Below are 17569 nucleotides of genomic sequence, written 5' to 3'. Positions count from 1 at the left end.
CGGTACTTTCTCATCTGCGCGAGCGCAATTTTTTCAAACATTGATCACCCCCACTTTGTAGGGTTGTTTCAGCTACCATATATACCGTGAAAGATCATTTCAAGTTTTTGCAATCATTTTTTTGGGATTTTCTTGAGATTCAAATTTTGACAATAAATCAAACATCACTTGAACCACGAGCTACAAAAACACTCGAATTCGATACCATTTAAATGAATGCTTAAAGATATATAAAATTAATAATTACATTTAAAAATATAATTACAATTCTCTCATTACCAATATGAGTGAAGTTACATGATTATTACGAAAGCAATTCAGATATAATAATTTTAAGTTTAAAACCTAAATCAAACTACTGAATTCCAAATGTAATTTCAAGTCGTTTTCCATCTCTCACTGATATTTGATTACAGGAGAAAAAACTGTTTGCATTCGATAGTTTCCATTTATAATTCTTCCATTATGTGTACACTTTTTTGCCATCGCATAGGTGAAAGCAAATTGAAACTGTAGCAAACTAGTCGATAATAGGAGCGCATCGACTGGCAGTTCATTTCACCAATAATAATTATCGCTCACACCGACGTCGTCAAAGTAAAATAAAAAAACTAGACGCTTCACGGTACGTAACTTATTGAATTCGATAAATCCTATAACGAAAATGACAACTGAATGAAAAAGACACAGCTAGTAGGATTATTCCGTCAAACTTTATTAAAACGGTGAAAACCAACTACATTACCCTGCTCCTATCTTCTAATTAGTAAGTAAAAGGGTTTTGCTGAAAATCTTTTTTGAATTACCAAGTACAAGTTGGTTGTATTACAAAGAAACCTCACTGATTCGTACCCAATTTGATTTCACGAAAAAAAGTTGAGCAATTCCAAAAAAACGGACAACCAATTTGATCAACCATTTTTGATTTGACTGAAACTTTTCATAGGTATTTCTATGTGCAAGAGATGCCATTTTGTGCTATTGGTTTATTTTTTTTGGAACACGACTCATTTTCGGGAAGCTATTTACAAATGCTATTTTAGAAAGGTGTTGATGATTACAAATATTTTTAGAGCCAAAACGGTTTGCTTGATCGGTATGACGTCTTCGGCAAAGTTCTAGATAATAATTTTATCTTTTCTAAAAAATATACTAATTTTTGCCTTTCTCCTAGAAAGGTATAGCAATCACTTGCAAAACCGAAAGTATAAAAGTGCTCCAAAGGGCCGAATGGCATATATCACTCGACTCGGCTCGACGAGCTGAGCATTTTCTGTATGTGTGTGTGTGTGTGTGTATGTGTGTGTATGTGCAGATTTTTATTCTCACTCACTTTTCTCAGAGATGGCTGGACCGATTTTCATGAAATCAATTGCAAATGGAAGGTCTTGTAGCCCCATAAGACCCTATTGAATTGTTTTGCAATCGGACTATCGGACTATTACTTTGATGAGTTATGATTGAACACGTGGTTTCAAAGTTCGGCTGCCCTACACGTTCCCATTTCATTTGATTATAATCGAACTTAAGCAACCGTTATGTATTAAATTGTTAATAAAACAACGAAAGTCTATTATCTCAAAGATTACATGACTTATTTGAACATAACTAGTGTCATACGAACGAGTCATCTCTCAAACTTACAAATAACAAACTTCATAACAATTTGATATGTGGTTCAAAAGTTATGGAAAGAAGAGAAATTCAAAGACTATTTAAAACTATACCTGCTTTGATCGATATATGTGGTCTCAACATAATTTAAATATGGTGTCGTACTATTTGAACGTTCCAAGTTCATTGATTCCTTGCGGTTTGTTTGAAGTCTGCAAATGCACGACGAATCGGCCATAGTATATGATCAAAGTCAAATAACAAATCGTTTGAAATGATTGGTTTCATCGAAATGACAACCACCTCGTCTTTTGGCTTCTGTACATCGCCTTAATTCTGAATATTCATATTGGGTGATATTCTGTCATTATCAGCAGACTTTCTGGCATCAATCTGACACCGGAAATACCCATATTGGGAGGTATTTTCGGTTGTTTTCCAGAAACTAAAAGTGGTCGTCTTCAAATTCAAAATAGTGTCCAGGGTCAATGTTTGGTTTCTATGCATCATCACGTTTACGGAAATATCCATATTGAGTATTATTCGGTCATTTCCGACTGTTGCCTATAAGTTGCCATTTAGCAATTCAAAATGGTGCCTGAGGTCAATTGTTAGCTCCTTGCATCATTCTGGTTCCAGAGATACTCATATTGGATAGTATTTGTTTATTTTAGGCTGTTTTTCACAAACCGGTAGTCGCCATCTTGGATTTCAAAATGGTATTTAGGATACTGGTTAAAGAAAAGCTCGTATTGGGTGATATTTGGTCACTTTGGACTGTTTTTCAGAAGCCGAAAGTCGTCATTTTGGACTTTAAAATTGCCTGTGAAATCAATTTTTGTCATCTGGGCGTAATTCTGGTTCCGAAAACATTCATATTAAATGGTATTTGGTCATTTCCGGCTGTTTGCCAGACACCGGAATTCACCATCTTAAAATTCAAGATTGTGTCTGTGATCAATTTTTAGCTTCTGTGTATCGTTCTGGTTCCAGAAATACTAATATTTAATGGGAATCGTCCATTTCAGGCTGTTTTCCAGAAACCGGAAGTTGCCATCTTACAATTCAAAATGTTGTCTGAAGTCGATTTGTGGCTCCAGTGCATCATTATGGTTCCGGAAATACCCATATTGGGTGGTATTTGGTCATTTGCCGCTGTTTTTCCGACACCGGAAGTCGCCATTTTGGATTTCATAATGGCATTTGGAGACAATTTCTGGATTTTGAACGGCATACTGGTTAAAGAAAAACTCATATTGGGTTGTATTTGGTCATTTTCTGCTGTTTTCAGAAACCGGAAGTCGCCATCTTAGAATTTAAAATGCTATCTGTGGTCGATTTTAGCTCCTGTGTATTATTCTAGATCCGGATATCATTATATTGGGTGGAAATCGGCCATTTTCGGCTGTTTTCCAGAAACCGGAAGTTGCCATCTTACAATCCAAAATGTTGTCTGAGGTCGATTATGGAACATATTTGTTACCACTAAAAATATTCACTTGCCAATATGGTCCATTTAGTTGATTAGTTCGTGAGATGTGCAGAAATTTGTGTTTGATATTTTGTTTCATTTTCATGGGATCCCTCCCTTATAAAAGAGGGAGTCGGGTTTCAAACTATTATGTACATATTTGTTACCATTAAAAACATTTACCTGCCAAATTTTGTTCCATTTGGTTGATTAGTTCTCGAGATGTGCACAAATTTGTGTTTCATCCAACTATTATGGACATATTAGTTACCCCTTAAAACATCCACATGCCAAATTCGGTTTCATTTGCTTGGTTTGTTCTTGAGCCCCTACATACAAATTTTCACGTCGATCGGTTCGGTAGTTTTCGGGCCTATATGGATCAGACAGACAGACAGACTTGACTGCATTTTTATATGTAAAGATTACAACATCAATATTTTAGAACCTAAAGAGTGAATATACATTTATTGGATTGAAGCGGTCATGTAAATCTATTTTTACAAATAAAAAATTGAATGAGAAAGGCTGGGTCTGACCGCTAGGTGGATTAATTTAGGTTTTTTTTTGAAAATAATTTGAAAAAGAAAAATTAAAAATTAACTATCTCTACTCGTTCCAAACCAAAGGTCCAAACACAATGGATACGTTACGGTTGTGTTTGCGGCAATTTGACAGTTAGCTCATACAGTTTCTGTCAATTTATCGTCAACGCAACGCGAAGGTGGAAGCCACACTGGGTTATTGCCAAGAGTTGGGAGGAGGTAGTACCGGAGGAGGGGATGGAGGGTACAGTGTGATCATTTTACAAAAAAAACAACAAGTTGGATTGCTGCAACTACCGTGCAATCACGCTGCTGAACACCGCTTACAAGGTACTCTCTCAAACTCTGTGCCGTTGACTATTACCGTTTGCGAGGGAGTTCGTGGGGCAATACCAAGCGGGATTTATGGGTGCTCGCGCCACCACGGACCAAATATTCGCGGTACGGCAGGTCTTACAGAAGTGCTGTGAAAATATTGTGCCCACACATCATTTATTCATCAATTTTAATTCGGCGTACGACACAATCGATCGAGATCAGCTATGGCAGATTATGCACGATTACGGTTTCCCGGATACACTAACACGGTTGGTCAAGTCAACGATGGATTGGTCGATGATGTGCGTAAATTGAGTTTCGGGGACATTCTCGAGTCCCTTCGAATCTCGAAGATAGTTACAGCAAGCTAAAGGTATGATACGTAGGGCTGCTATCGATACGAGTGACTGCTGACAACGACACCGGCAGAGAAATTCGTCGACGCCTTATGGCAGGTAATTGTGCCTACTTTGGACACCGGAACACGCTCCGCTTGAATAAAATCCGCCGCCGCACGAAGTTGCCCATCTACAAAACACGGATTATACCGGTAGTTCTCTACGGTCACGAAACCTGGACCATGCTGGTGGAGGACCAACGTGCCCTTGGGGTTCTCGAACTAAAGGAACATCAAGCATTTCGGGGTCTTAAGCAAAGTTGCTTTTTTAATATTATCTGAAAGTTTGCTGAACATATCCAAGTGGTATAACGTTGATAAACTGAGGATAAACCTGAAAAACCAATATTCCAACCAACAAACATAAAAAACTAGACACCACCACATATATCAGGCTACTAGCAGCTACCAAGTATCTTCACAGATATTAAAGACCAAACTTCAGGCTTTTAGATGAAACCTGATGCAACGGTTTGCAACTTACTTAGTAATAACATTTTGAAAAAGGGACTTTCTTAACTCAAAAATCATAGTATCTTCTACAGAAGAGATCTACACGCATAAATGTCTGCAGCAAAGTTATTTGTTCCACTTTTATCTAAAATTTTGCTGAACATACCCAGTTATATAATGTGGATAAAATATGGAAAAGTCCAAAAAAATAATTTTAATGTACTACTTCCAAAGAACATTTCATATCTCATTAAATCGAAGTCAAGGCAACTTTATGTTTTTAGCAAACTTTATTTAAATTTCAAGTACTACAATATTGTAGAACACATTTATTCGCTATCGGTTGAAATAAAAAAGTTATTTTTTCTAAATCTATAAGATGTCAAATTAAAATGATAAATTAAAACGTCACAAAATAATTAAGTTCACAAATTTCCGATTTTAAACCACTGTGCGGTAATCCCAGGTGACTGCCTTGAGCGACTCCAGCTGTTGCAGAGAAAAAATTGGAGAGTTCGTTTGACCATGAAGATGTTTTACAAGAAGTAAACGTTCAAAGAACCGGTAATGTTATCATAAAATTTCATATTCTGTTTATCAATCTAAAAACGTTAGCTTTTTTACAAAACCGTTAATATTTAGAACAGTGTACTCGCTACACTAGATTTCATTATCATTAGTACGAAAGTTCAGTACGGATGTTTCATGCCATGTCACTATTGCATTGAACCAATCACTCAACCATCACTAGAAAAGACAATAAAATGAAAGCAACCAAATGCCGGAGCACAAGAAGGAAAACAAAGAGAAATATGGATGGCGTATATACCATCACAGTGCATTGAAAATGAGCGACTATTCACATGTCATCTTCGCTGAAATGAAAAAAAAAAAAGAAAATAACAAAAACGCCACGTCGATAACGGAGATAATCGTCTTCCTGCCTTGGGTAAGAAACCCGGCAGCAAAATTACATTGTGCCGATTTTATTGTAGCCTTCGTTTCCAATTTCAAACATGAAAATCGCAACATATTGGTGATTGGTTATTATTAGGTTTTTTTTTTCAATTGGATGGTGACACTGTTACAATCCCGTCCTTGATGGTTATGTTTCAATGTTAATTTTTATAATAGTGTATGTGGCATACAGGTTTTCAAACCCGAATTTAGGTGTATCGTTAACTGCATATACACTAGTATGTGATCAACGCAAAATAAGCAAAAATGGAAATACATAAATAGAACAAGAATCTGAGTGTAGTGGATTATTAAATACAATATTGATATCACAAACCCCTAACTAAAGAAACTGGTGGTGTTGTTTATTACTATCTAAAAACTTTCCATTCAATTCTACGCAACTTACTATTATTAACATCGGAGTTGTGCACCTTATCTCGAAACTTTGAACTACAACACTACGCCACAGGCAACGAACCATTAGTTTAGATAAGGAAATCATTTACTACTTCCAGTCGAGAACATGCTTACATTTAGGGTCGTCAATTTCTTCGCCTACCTTCGACGATCCAACCGAAACGATACACTGGCGTAAGCACATAACTTATTGGGCTTACGACACGCTCCGAGACGGCTGGGAATGGCGTTGTATGTGACTAGCATATTTTATAACGATGTCATCACGATGTTACCATCCAGAAGGAACAACGTAGCAGTAATAAGTGGTTGGTTGAATGAAAGACCACCGCGCGCTAATCAACCGGCTGGTCTTTTTTCACTGAACGTCGGTACGTAGCTACTGGCAGGGCGAACCCGACAGCAGAACAGTGTTGTAAGTTCATAAGTTGAATCGCACTTTCATGGATATTTCCTTTGACTTCGTAACAACATAACGACACACTTTCCGGCTAGCGCATTGCTGCTGACGAAGGCAGCGGAAGACACATCTTAATATTCGTTTTTTCGTTTATTATTTTCCCCTTTGACGTACGTTTCATCATTCAGAAAGTCCTGTTGACATGTAATGACGTATTTTTAGCAAATGTACCATGCAGACATTGGACAATTTGGACAGAGAATTTGAACATTATTTTTTTCGCATTTGAAAGACTTACTTTCTGCCGAGTTTCAAAAATATTGATAACTCAATTGAAAATATTGTAATAAAATTTCAAAACTCCAAATGTATGTTTTCAAACAATCTATCAGTAGAAGTTCGAAAAATTCTACTTAGATCTTCCAACGGCGCATTAGGCAAGTCAATGTAAGTGATGTATTTTGTGGGCTGCGATGTACCTGGAAGTACACTCCCAAGTAACAATTTAAGACTGCAGTCTAGATCTGGTGTTATCTTAAAAAAAACGACTCTCTGACGCTTAGAAATTTTTGAGCTGGAGAAATCTTTCATCTTAAAAAAACATGTCAAAAAGATCTAGAAAGCGGATTTAAAAAAATAGGATAACACCAGATCTCGATACCGACAATTTCATGAACCTGTGCATATATTTTTCGTCGGTCAAAAAGTGAAACTTTAACCGCTTCGAGGCAAGTGTTAGCGAAGTCCGATTGAGTTGAAATATTGCATGGAATTTTTTTTCAAACTTTTGAGTCACTTCTAAGCGCAACGCAAATAACGACACTCTACCTGTTTCTCAGGGTATTAAACTTCGTGCTGTTTCTATTTCGGTTTGTTGACAATTTCGACATGTAGACACTGTGGTGCTGTTTTCGAATTTTGAATGATTGCACTGAAATCGATTTTTTGGTCTTATAACGGCAAGCAAGCTGAACATATGTGTGCTAGGCGAACAGATATGCGATATGCTTGAACCCTAAGAAGAGCCAACAACAAACTAGTTGTATAGCGACGATATTTGATCAAGTATGAAAAATCATTCTGTGTTTGGTGCATTTAAAGCGACAGAATTGTAACCAACCTCCAGTTTAAAGTGATTACATGATTACAGTTTTTCTGCTAATGTAAGTGAACCGAAGTGAAGAAAATTTTTTTTAGCCTACACACAGAAAAAAGTACGGTTTGTTTACATTGCCGGATGAACCTCACTTTTCATATAGATTCACTGCAATAGTATAAAACGAAACTCGACACAATCGCATAGTGTAGCCGTCACAGACCGCTAAAGATGATAGCCCTCAAAACAGTCACTCTGGCACAGAATAATACGGAAATTTACATTCACGGATGTCAACTTCGCTGTGTTTGAAAACTCAAGACAAGACAGCCGCTGCCACTCGCTGAAACGCTCACCTTTCCTTGCTAGCCGATGTCGGTTCACAGTGCAATGTTCGCTCTACCAGTATCAAACTCTGTCAGCAGTGCAGGCCAATCGTGTGAAACCGCCGATGAAGTGCCACTTATTGGTGACCGTCATTCAATGAAATAACAGTTGGAAATATTTCGTACAATGTACGTTTCAAATAATTGCGCAATAAAATGCGTTAAAATTTAGGTGCTACGCATTTTAACACCCGCAAACGCAAAAAATGTGTAAAATACATAGAAGTACTTTGGTACGAATGGTCTAACCCTGCAACCGTCACTGTGATTGCAATATCCATAGTACAGTGACACAAAGCTGCAGGAAAACCACAACTAAGCAAAGTGCAAACAGAGCGAGTCAAAGTGAATTGTTATTTGGCTTCGTCGCATGCAGGTATATACAGCAGGAGTGAGCTAGTTTTATTCGGTCGATGTCTCTTTTCAATCTCGTTGAAAGTTGGTATCAAAAAGGGAAACGCTGAAGCTGAATGTGCCACACTATAAAAGCGTAGTAAGTTTCATCTGGCAAAGGTGCTGTATTTGATGCACGATGACGGCCACCACGATCACGAAATTTTAGATTATGAGAGGGGCTGAACTATAACGCACACAGAGGTAAACAGTAACTTGTGTTGATGGGCTGGAGAAGGCGGTTTGGGCTGAAATGAGATCTTCTTGAGCTTAGCGACACTTGTGGTTAATTCAACTTACGGCAAGTGCAATGTAAATTAAACTTGTTTATATTTGTAGTTTTAGGACTGACTGCTGAAATAGTTTAAAATTAGTAACAACCAACCTCAATTTTTTTTTTGGAAGCATACTGAGTTTAACAATGAAATAATGCGGCCCTGCAAATTTGTGTTAATGTTGCAATTGTTAACCTAAAAATATCTGCTCTTTCCTGGGCCAAAAATTATACAAAATATTCGCTTTAGTTTACAGGGTTCAATCCAGAGCACTGATAGTGGAGAATCAGTGTTGAATACAAAACACTAAAGGCCACAAGTCTGTGCTTAGTTATGCCCAGGTGTTTGCTCATCCCGTACTTCTATTATTAGCAATACCGCTATTGAGAGGTGGCATGCTTATTATTTATCCGTGCTTGTGTTCCTCCGGCCAAATATCGCCCTGGAGAAGTTTCGTTGGGTGTCTTCCTGGCCAGTTTTATTATAGGATGGACTTATTATTTGCCTTGTTCCTCTTTCCAAATCTCGCGTAATTTTTCAAACCGACTCAAGTCGCAAAATGTAAACAAACGAGCTTTTAATGTTATGTTATCATGCAACATGTAATGGAGAAGCTTACTTGATAAAATTTGCGAAAATTAGCTTTTCGACACTAAAATCGACGAAACCGACGCAAAAAAAAACATTGCTCGACCATCACATACACCTTGTTTATGTTTTACTCGATGCAAGTGGATTTTAAAGACATTGAACGACGCAAACAAAATGACGTATATAACGAACGATTTTCAATCTGGCGAATCACAAACAACATTTTGACGTAAATAACGCACCAGCTCACAGCATACCGTTACGCTCAGACGTATGTCAAACGCTAGTTTACATTATGATTTACGAAAACAGCGTATTTACGATTGGCTGAAGCAAAGCGTTGAATTTTTTATTTTCGCTGAAAGCTCATTTATTCTCAAACATAATAAGAATCTTCAACGCAGTCATGTAAAACATTAGTTAGAAATACTGTTTAGAAGTATCCATTAAAATAAATATTGTTTCGTTTTAAAATAGGATTCAAAATGTTGAGTGAAAATTTTCAAAGTTGATTTTCTCAGTTCGATGCAAATGTTAGATTGGTGGATTTGAAAAATTACGCGAAAAATATCGCAACTTATAAATCAACTTATTAATCCCTTCCCTTAAAATATGATCCCTACTCTATAATATAGCTCGATCAGAAATTTAGAATAGCAATTCGAATCAGATTATTCCTTATTGAAATGTACACACTTAAGAACATTTTATTTCTAAATTCTCAACAGCTGATCGAATTTAGTAAATTTTCTTGCCAGTTTTTGCGAATCATTTCAAAATGTTCCGAGATTTCAGCAGCACCGCTAACTTGGCTATTTAATGCTTTCCCGTCGCTTGTAAGAAATCATGTATGTTTCCAGTTTTCAAAAAAGGAGATAAATGTAACGTCTTGAACTACAGAGGAATCACCTCCTTGCGCGCTGAATCTAAGGTTTTTGAAACTATCATCAACAACACATTTTTTGCTGCGTGTCGCAACTATATATGCAAAGAACAACAAGGATTTTTTAGAGGGCGTACGGTGGAAACAAATCTCATAAAATTCGTTTCACATTGTATTAAGAATATTGGCTCTAAAGCTCAAGTGGATACAGTGTAAACCGATTTAAAAGCTGCCTTTGATTCGGTCAATCATACCATTCTCTTGTCCAAATTAGAGAAACTTGGCTGCACTGCGCGCTTTTGTAAATGGATAGAATCGTATCTTGTTCGTAGGGAATTGTTTGTACGAATCGGAAACTGTAAATCTGCCTCTTTTTCAAATTGTTCAGGAGTTCCGCAAGGCAGTAATCTTGGGCCACTGTTATTTTCCATCTTTATTTATGATGCTGCAATGTTACTCAACTCAGGAGGAAAAATGTTTTCTGCTGACGATTTGAAAATTTTCCTAGTCGTCAGGTGCCTCGAGGACTGCAAGGAGTTGCAAAACCTATTAAACTTGTTCAGTGACTGGTGCTCTCGAAACTGCTTATTGTTGAGCATAGAAAAATGCTTTATTATCAGCTATCATCGCACACGAAATATGTTGTCCTATGATTACGAGATTTCTGGTACAAAACTTAAAAGAGTTGAACAAGTGAAAGACATGGGTCTAATACTGGATGAAAAATTGTCTTTCAAACCTCACATCTCAGCTACGATCGATAAAGCAAATCGTCAACTGGGGTTTATTTTTAAAATCGCCCGAGAATTTGTTGACCCGCTCTGCTTTAAAGCGCTATACTGTGCACTTGTTCGTTCGACGTTAGAACTCGCCAACATTGTATGGTGGCCTTATCAAGCAGTTTGGATAAATAGAGTAGAGAGTGTCCAACGCAAATTTGTTCGGTATGCATTGCGAGATCTTGCCTGGAATGACCCACTGAATTTACCTCCATACGAAGACCGCTGCCGTCTTTTGGGAATAGAAACCCTAGATCAACGCCACCGAGTATCACAAGCTGTATTTGTGAGTAAGCTGATAACTGCAGAATTCGATGCTCCGGACCTTCTAGCAGAAATCGGATTCTATGCGCCATCAAGAACGTTACGACCCAGAGCTATGCTGCAAGTGGATTTCCAGCCAACAGAGTACGCCGCAAACTCCCCCATCTCGTCTATGATTCGCCAATTCAATGATTTTAGTGAAATGTTTAACTTCGACGAATCTTCAGTAATGTATCTCCGTAGATTAGTTTCCAATAATTTGCTGTGATGTTATATGTATTGTTATGTGCTAGTTTTATAAAGTATGTTTAAGATTAAAAGATGGTGAGGTTTTTACGCACATTTGAGGAAGATCCTCGTGACCACCTCAAGTGAGCTTTTCCTCACCCATCATTCATGGGGACCGATATTGGTCTGATGATAAAAAAAAAACGAATAAATAAATAAATAAATAAATAAAAGACAGTATAATAAACGCTTGTAAAATACTTTACTGAGTTTCCTAGCTATTGAGTTCTTGGCATTCAAATTTATTGTGTAGAAAACATGTATGGCATTACATTAACAACAAGTGTATCAAATTTTTAATCTTTAACTACGGTCGCAAAATCTGAGTCTTAGCACCAAGCGTATCCCGTACAAAACGCTAAGACCGGTCGTTCTCTTCGGGCATGAGACGGGGACAATGCTCGAGAAGGACTTCCGAGCACTCGAAGTTTTTGAACGTCGGGTACTAAGAACCATCTTTGGTGGTGTGCAGGAGAACGGAGTGTGGAGGCGTAGGATGAACCACGAGCTTGCGCGCCTCTACGGTAAACCCAGTATTCAGAAAGTGGCTGAAGCTGGAGGGATACGCTGGGCAGGGCATGTAGCTAGAATGCCGGATAGCTAACCTGCAAATTGGTGTTCGTTTAAAATCCGGCGGGAACGAGAAGGCGAGGGGCGCAACGAGCGAGATGGATCGACCAGCTGGAGCACGATCTGTAGAGTACCGGGTGCCCGCGGAACTGGAGGCAGGCAGCCATGGACCGAGTAAATTGGCGGAACCACGTTATGCAGGCCATGTCTTGGACGTACGGCCATCTAAGTAAGTAAGTAGGTAACCACCACAGAAGTTGCATCAAATTTACAACGGAAATAACTCAGGATGGCGAAAATAGAATCGTGTTTTCGTTAAAAAAATTTTCCCTGTTTGTTTTTCGATGTTCCCTGACCGAACACAACATAACCTGATTTTCCAGGTTATCATCATCCTGTAACTCTTTAACCGTATAATGGATGATTGCAATTATCTATATGGCGTTGGATAGTTAATATGTACAACTTTTTTGATACGTTGGGTCTTACTATTACTTCTTACCAGTCAAAATAATGGATACTTGCAAGATCGCACCAGATTGATTTTCTGAATGTAAGATTTGTTAAAAAAAATTCATGAAACCTCAATCAATTTAATGATTTGCTGTCAGAATTTACCTGAAGCTTATCAAAATTGCTCTGTCGAATAATCATTTACAATCGTAAGAATATGCTTTGTTGCACCGCAGGCACATAAATATGTATTATGGAAAACTAACTCTACCGGACTGTGGTGATCAAACTGTTTATTTAAAGAAAAGGATGTCAGAAATAACGCTTTGGATATAGATCGAGGTGTCAGAGCATAACTCTTGAATGCGTTCAAAGAGAAATATTGATTGATTTTCGCGTACCTACCTATGTGTCAATCTTAAAGTCAACTAATAATTTTTACCAACCGTTCGATGGTAAACATGCGATCATGTCACCCCTTGTAACTTTTTTTAATTTCCTTTCTATATTTTTTATTTTATTAATATAATTGTCTTAACACATGTAACTTCATTGTTTTTAGGCACACATATCTCACTTAGTGCAGATAACGTGACGCTCTAGCTACGTCATGGAAACCCGCACGTTAGAAGTTTTGTCAAATAATATGATTTAATTAGAACGTCTACTGCTATAGTGGTTGATATAGTTGTCCAATTATTTGAAGAGGCATATTTTTCGACCATAACCAATATAATCCTCAATCGCAATGGCCCATTCTGGCAAAATAACGCCCCTTCGAAAGAATGAACCTGTCACTTACCTCACCACACTCGGCCGCCGGCGAGTTCTCCACGATGTCGTAGATGACATGCGGGAAACCATCGGTCCGGAGCAACGAGAACCCGAACGTTGCATCCTCGCTCTTTCGCAGCACGACCATCAACTCTTCCTCAGCCATAATATGGCCGCCGTGGCCGTCGTCGCCACCACCACCAGCGAGGACGAACAGCAGCAGCAGCCAGCAGCTAAACGAGCATCGATCGCAGTCGTCGTGGTCTCAACCGTATAATCGTCGCTCTTTTCCCTTCGCTAGCTGACTGACTGACTCACTGTTTTCTTCTTCTTCAAGTCAAGCCGAATTCAATTCTACTGGGGCGCTGGCTCCGGTTTGCTAAGCAAGATTCGAAAAAATTTCTATATCCACAAACCACCGGGCAACAGTAAAAAAACCTGTTTCACAATTTTTCACCAAGCACTTTTCTACAATTTGACTGAATTTCACTGTATTTTCTACTGCTACTTTTCAATTGAAACCCTCTTCCGAGACTGTTAATTCCTCGAAATAAAACTGCAACTCGTCATTCACTATTTTTTTCAAACAGGCTGATTCAATTATATCCAGAGATGTGAACCAACACTTTTCACGCATTTATTTCATTGGGAATTTTTTACACCATTTGCATATTTCAAAATTTCAGCCCCATAGGTTACCCGTCATTATTGAAAAATGTTGCGAAAACTTCAAATTTTGACAGCACGGCAAATCACTTGGATTCCTATTTTTGCTACACTCTCTTTGGACTGCCCGTTCACATAAATACACTCGTTTTATTCATGTAGCTGACCGCTTCAAGATAGAGCACAATGGAAGTTCAATTTTGGCTGCTTCTGCTTTCGCTGTTACTGGATAAAGAACAGAAAAAAAGGAAAAAGATAGGAATTTTAAGAAATACAAAATAAACCACAAGAAAACCAGCTTTTTGTTGTTTTCTGTTATGTCGACTACGAACATTGCTCCTGTAACCTCACTCAAATCACACATACGCTTCTCAACGAAGACTGACTCGGCCACCGAGTCTTTCGATGTGCGGGCCGCAGCAACGGCAGCACCAGAGACCCTTTCGTACTCAATTTTCTTTTGCGCGCTCTCGTCCAGAATTTTCAGCAGTGATCCCAGAATTATTAACAAGTTTTTGGATTTGGTTGTATGTTCGTTGTACATGTAATTATATGTCCTCAGGCTGATACAAATTTTGAACTCTTTTTATCTCCAAGGTTATAAAAGTTATCCAAGCTTCCCTCCACACTTGAGGTGAATGAACAATAAATAACACCGAGACGAAAACAAGGAACATCTTTAATGAAAGTTTGTTACGATGTTTCTAACTTGCACTCAAAAAAATGTTGAAAAATAACACTTTATATGTTTATAATTATTAATCATTCCGCTTGCCTTTTGCCGACACTCTCGATATCACTGGACTTGTTTGTTGTTAAATTTAGCATATACCGAAACCCAATAATATTAACAAAACGGCTTTAATTTTCTTTCTTCCCCTTCCAGTTTTTAGGATTTTTGAAGAGGGGGTGACATAAAATGAAAATAAAATTTGTAACGGCCAAAAACTATTGGTCGATAAAGTCATGTACTTTATAACAGTCAGGTTTTTTACGCGGGTTGCTTCTTTCAATAACTCACAAACGATACAAGACATTGACCTCATTTCAATCCCGTTTCCCGTTTTAGGATAAAAGTAATCATATATCTGTTTTCAAAAAAATCCACAACTTTTGGTGTTGATACCCAAAAATTTTTTATATTGCATTTTAGCCCTTAGACGGGCCAGTCAAAGTTCAAATGTTTTAGGACAGTGTTCTATATCATTTTTTCAATTTCAGTTGCAATTTAACAGTTTAGTCTTTTTTGCGCGGTTCATTTGGTACGCATCCCCGCGTAAAAAACTGAATGTATCCAGAGACGTCATCAACGAGATTTGACAACTCAAGAAGCTAGCTCAGACCTACTTCAAGAAAGTGTATATTATTACTGGAGTTCTATGTACTTTCTTATGTAATATGCAAATGAACATTTTGAAATTCTGCGTTACGTGGTATACGCATGTTGAAAGGTTTCTGAACTACAATACTTTGAACAAAATGTATGGAAAAATACGTAAACCCTTGTGGAAAATTCCTCTCGAGGCTAACAAATCTCTACTCGCGTAAATGTTTAGATCGCAACATGGTTGATCTTGAACTTGGAAGTTTTATGTTTTTGTTATAAATAATTGGAAAGTATATAACATGAAAATAATGATGGTGAGCGGTGTAGTTTCAAGTCTCTACTCACTTAATTTATCTCGGCAAATTTCCCAACAGCTGATTGAGCTCGGCAAAGTTTTCAACAAATGTCAGCAATATATTTCGACGAACATTCAGCAAATATATCGATTAACCGTAAATCAGCAAGTATTGACATTTCATTTGCCGAAGTTCTTGAGAATTCTGCCGAAAATTTGTAGAACATTTCGCTGAATTTATCAGCTGTTGAGTTCTCGGCAATAAAATCTAAGTGTGTATGGTCATGTCTGTAGTCTACAATATCTGTAGAACAGGTTAATTTATTTATTTAGCAAGTGAAGCAAGTGACAGGCACTCACCGTAACTGTTAAGAGCAAGCCAAATGGCGGATAAACAATAATGTTAATGTTAAATTTCACATTTCTTTTTCTTTTTATTGAGAATTTGGTCCGAAGAGGCACTTGCGGTTTCGATTATTCGACACATACCTTGCAGCCAACTGTTAGTATTCAGGACAATTGCGGGGCTTACGCTACGATCCTACTGACACTAAACAGTCACTCCCAAGCCTGGGTTCGAACGTATGACGTCTGGGTTGTTAGACCCACACCTCACGACGAGCTGGGGTACTTACGACGTTTTGATTTAAAATGAGTGATTGTGAGCACCTTATCTCCTTCATAGTCTATACCATATTTTACACACCGCGTCGTATAGATCAAAACTGTTTGTTAAATAACAAAGCTTTTAAAATAACACATACTGGTTGAACCCGATTAACCGGGGTTCGATATTCCGGAGTTTTAGACTTGATTATCTGGAATAACTCTGCTGTTTGCTTTTAATTTGTATTTTGAAATTTAACCTTTACTATCCCTTTCGGCATAATTGTGACTATTTTTGTTCTTTCCGGCATGTATACGACGTGTCCGAGTTAAGTGAAACCAGTCAATGTATATTTTTTTGGCTTTTCAGGACTATACTCTTTTTCACCAGAGTTTCTGGTTAAGCCACCACATCTATCATGCAAGTAAAATAACACAAGAAAATAATTATATTACGTTCCTTGAATGCAAATTTGTATCATTTGATTGTGATTCTATGTACCGGAAAATTCGTTTATTCTTAGTGAAATCGATATTTTAAATATTCGAGTCCGACCAGTGAACAACGTAAGCACATCACTAAAAAGAAAAATAACATGGACAATTTGGATTGAAACAACTATTGCTGCTGAAATCAATCATTTTTCAAAACAAATTAAAAGTTAAAATATAGTTCTAATTCAGTAACAACTATAAATCTTAGTCTTAATTTCTTGAAATGAGAAACATACAGGCAAAAATGTTAATGGCCGGGACAATATTTCAGCTTAACTTTATTTTTATTAAAAACCCCAAGTGAAGGGCACAAAAACCTAAAGTGAACAATACACCTAACCTGGATTAAGCGCAATGAAATCTTAAGGGGGGACCCTACTCTGGAAAGTTGAAAAATAAATGAATTTTCGTGATATTTTTTTTTCGGATGTTTAGAGAAAGGTGAGGTGTTCGGGCATTTCGGCTATGGATTAAGGTATATTTGAAGATGTATTTTGTGTACCGTGGGTGCAAATATAGTGAGTATTACGCTATTGGCAGTGTTTTTCTCGAAACCATGTTTTTTCAACTGGTGGTAAATTTTTCTCAGCATCTACTGAGCCGATTTTGCTAATTTTTTTTTTTAACATGTAAAAATGGATTATCTAACTTGTTACGTAGCCATTTTTTGATATCTGAGTTTTTCAATGTTTTATGATTTTTTAAATTGATTTTTCATGAAAAATAATAATTTTTTTACTAAAATGGCCGCCATTTTGTCAATTTTTGGAATTTTCAAAAACGGCTACGTAATAAGATAGATAATATGTTTCTATAAACTGAAAAAAAAATTCAGCCCGATCGTTCTACTAGA

At 37.4% G+C, this 17569-nt stretch overlaps 2 protein-coding genes across 6 annotated transcripts in view; one reads left to right on the top strand and one right to left on the bottom strand.

The window, feature by feature from the left end:
* Positions 1 to 17569, top strand: part of LOC129730816 (40S ribosomal protein SA) — a 441656-nt gene that overhangs the window by 201450 nt on the left and 222637 nt on the right. The window lies entirely within an intron of this gene.
* LOC129722684 (PH and SEC7 domain-containing protein) overlaps positions 1 to 17569 on the bottom strand; it is a 125229-nt gene that overhangs the window by 106979 nt on the left and 681 nt on the right. For 3 of the 4 annotated variants that reach the window (XM_055676754.1, XM_055678368.1, XM_055679186.1), the window contains one exon: positions 13356 to 14218. In XM_055676754.1, the coding sequence (XP_055532729.1) occupies positions 13356 to 13493 (138 nt within the window). In that variant the 5' untranslated portion in view covers positions 13494 to 14218. Of the gene's footprint in view, positions 1 to 13355; positions 14219 to 14325; positions 14435 to 17569 lie in introns of those variants that run through there. The other variant, XM_055677569.1, reaches the window with a different exon arrangement.

This window comes from Wyeomyia smithii, chromosome 1 (genome assembly GCF_029784165.1).
Source record: "Wyeomyia smithii strain HCP4-BCI-WySm-NY-G18 chromosome 1, ASM2978416v1, whole genome shotgun sequence".
Classification (NCBI taxonomy): Eukaryota; Metazoa; Arthropoda; class Insecta; order Diptera; family Culicidae; genus Wyeomyia; species Wyeomyia smithii.
The sequence above is the reverse complement of the archived record's forward strand: the minus strand, read 5'-3'. Positions and strand labels throughout refer to the sequence as shown.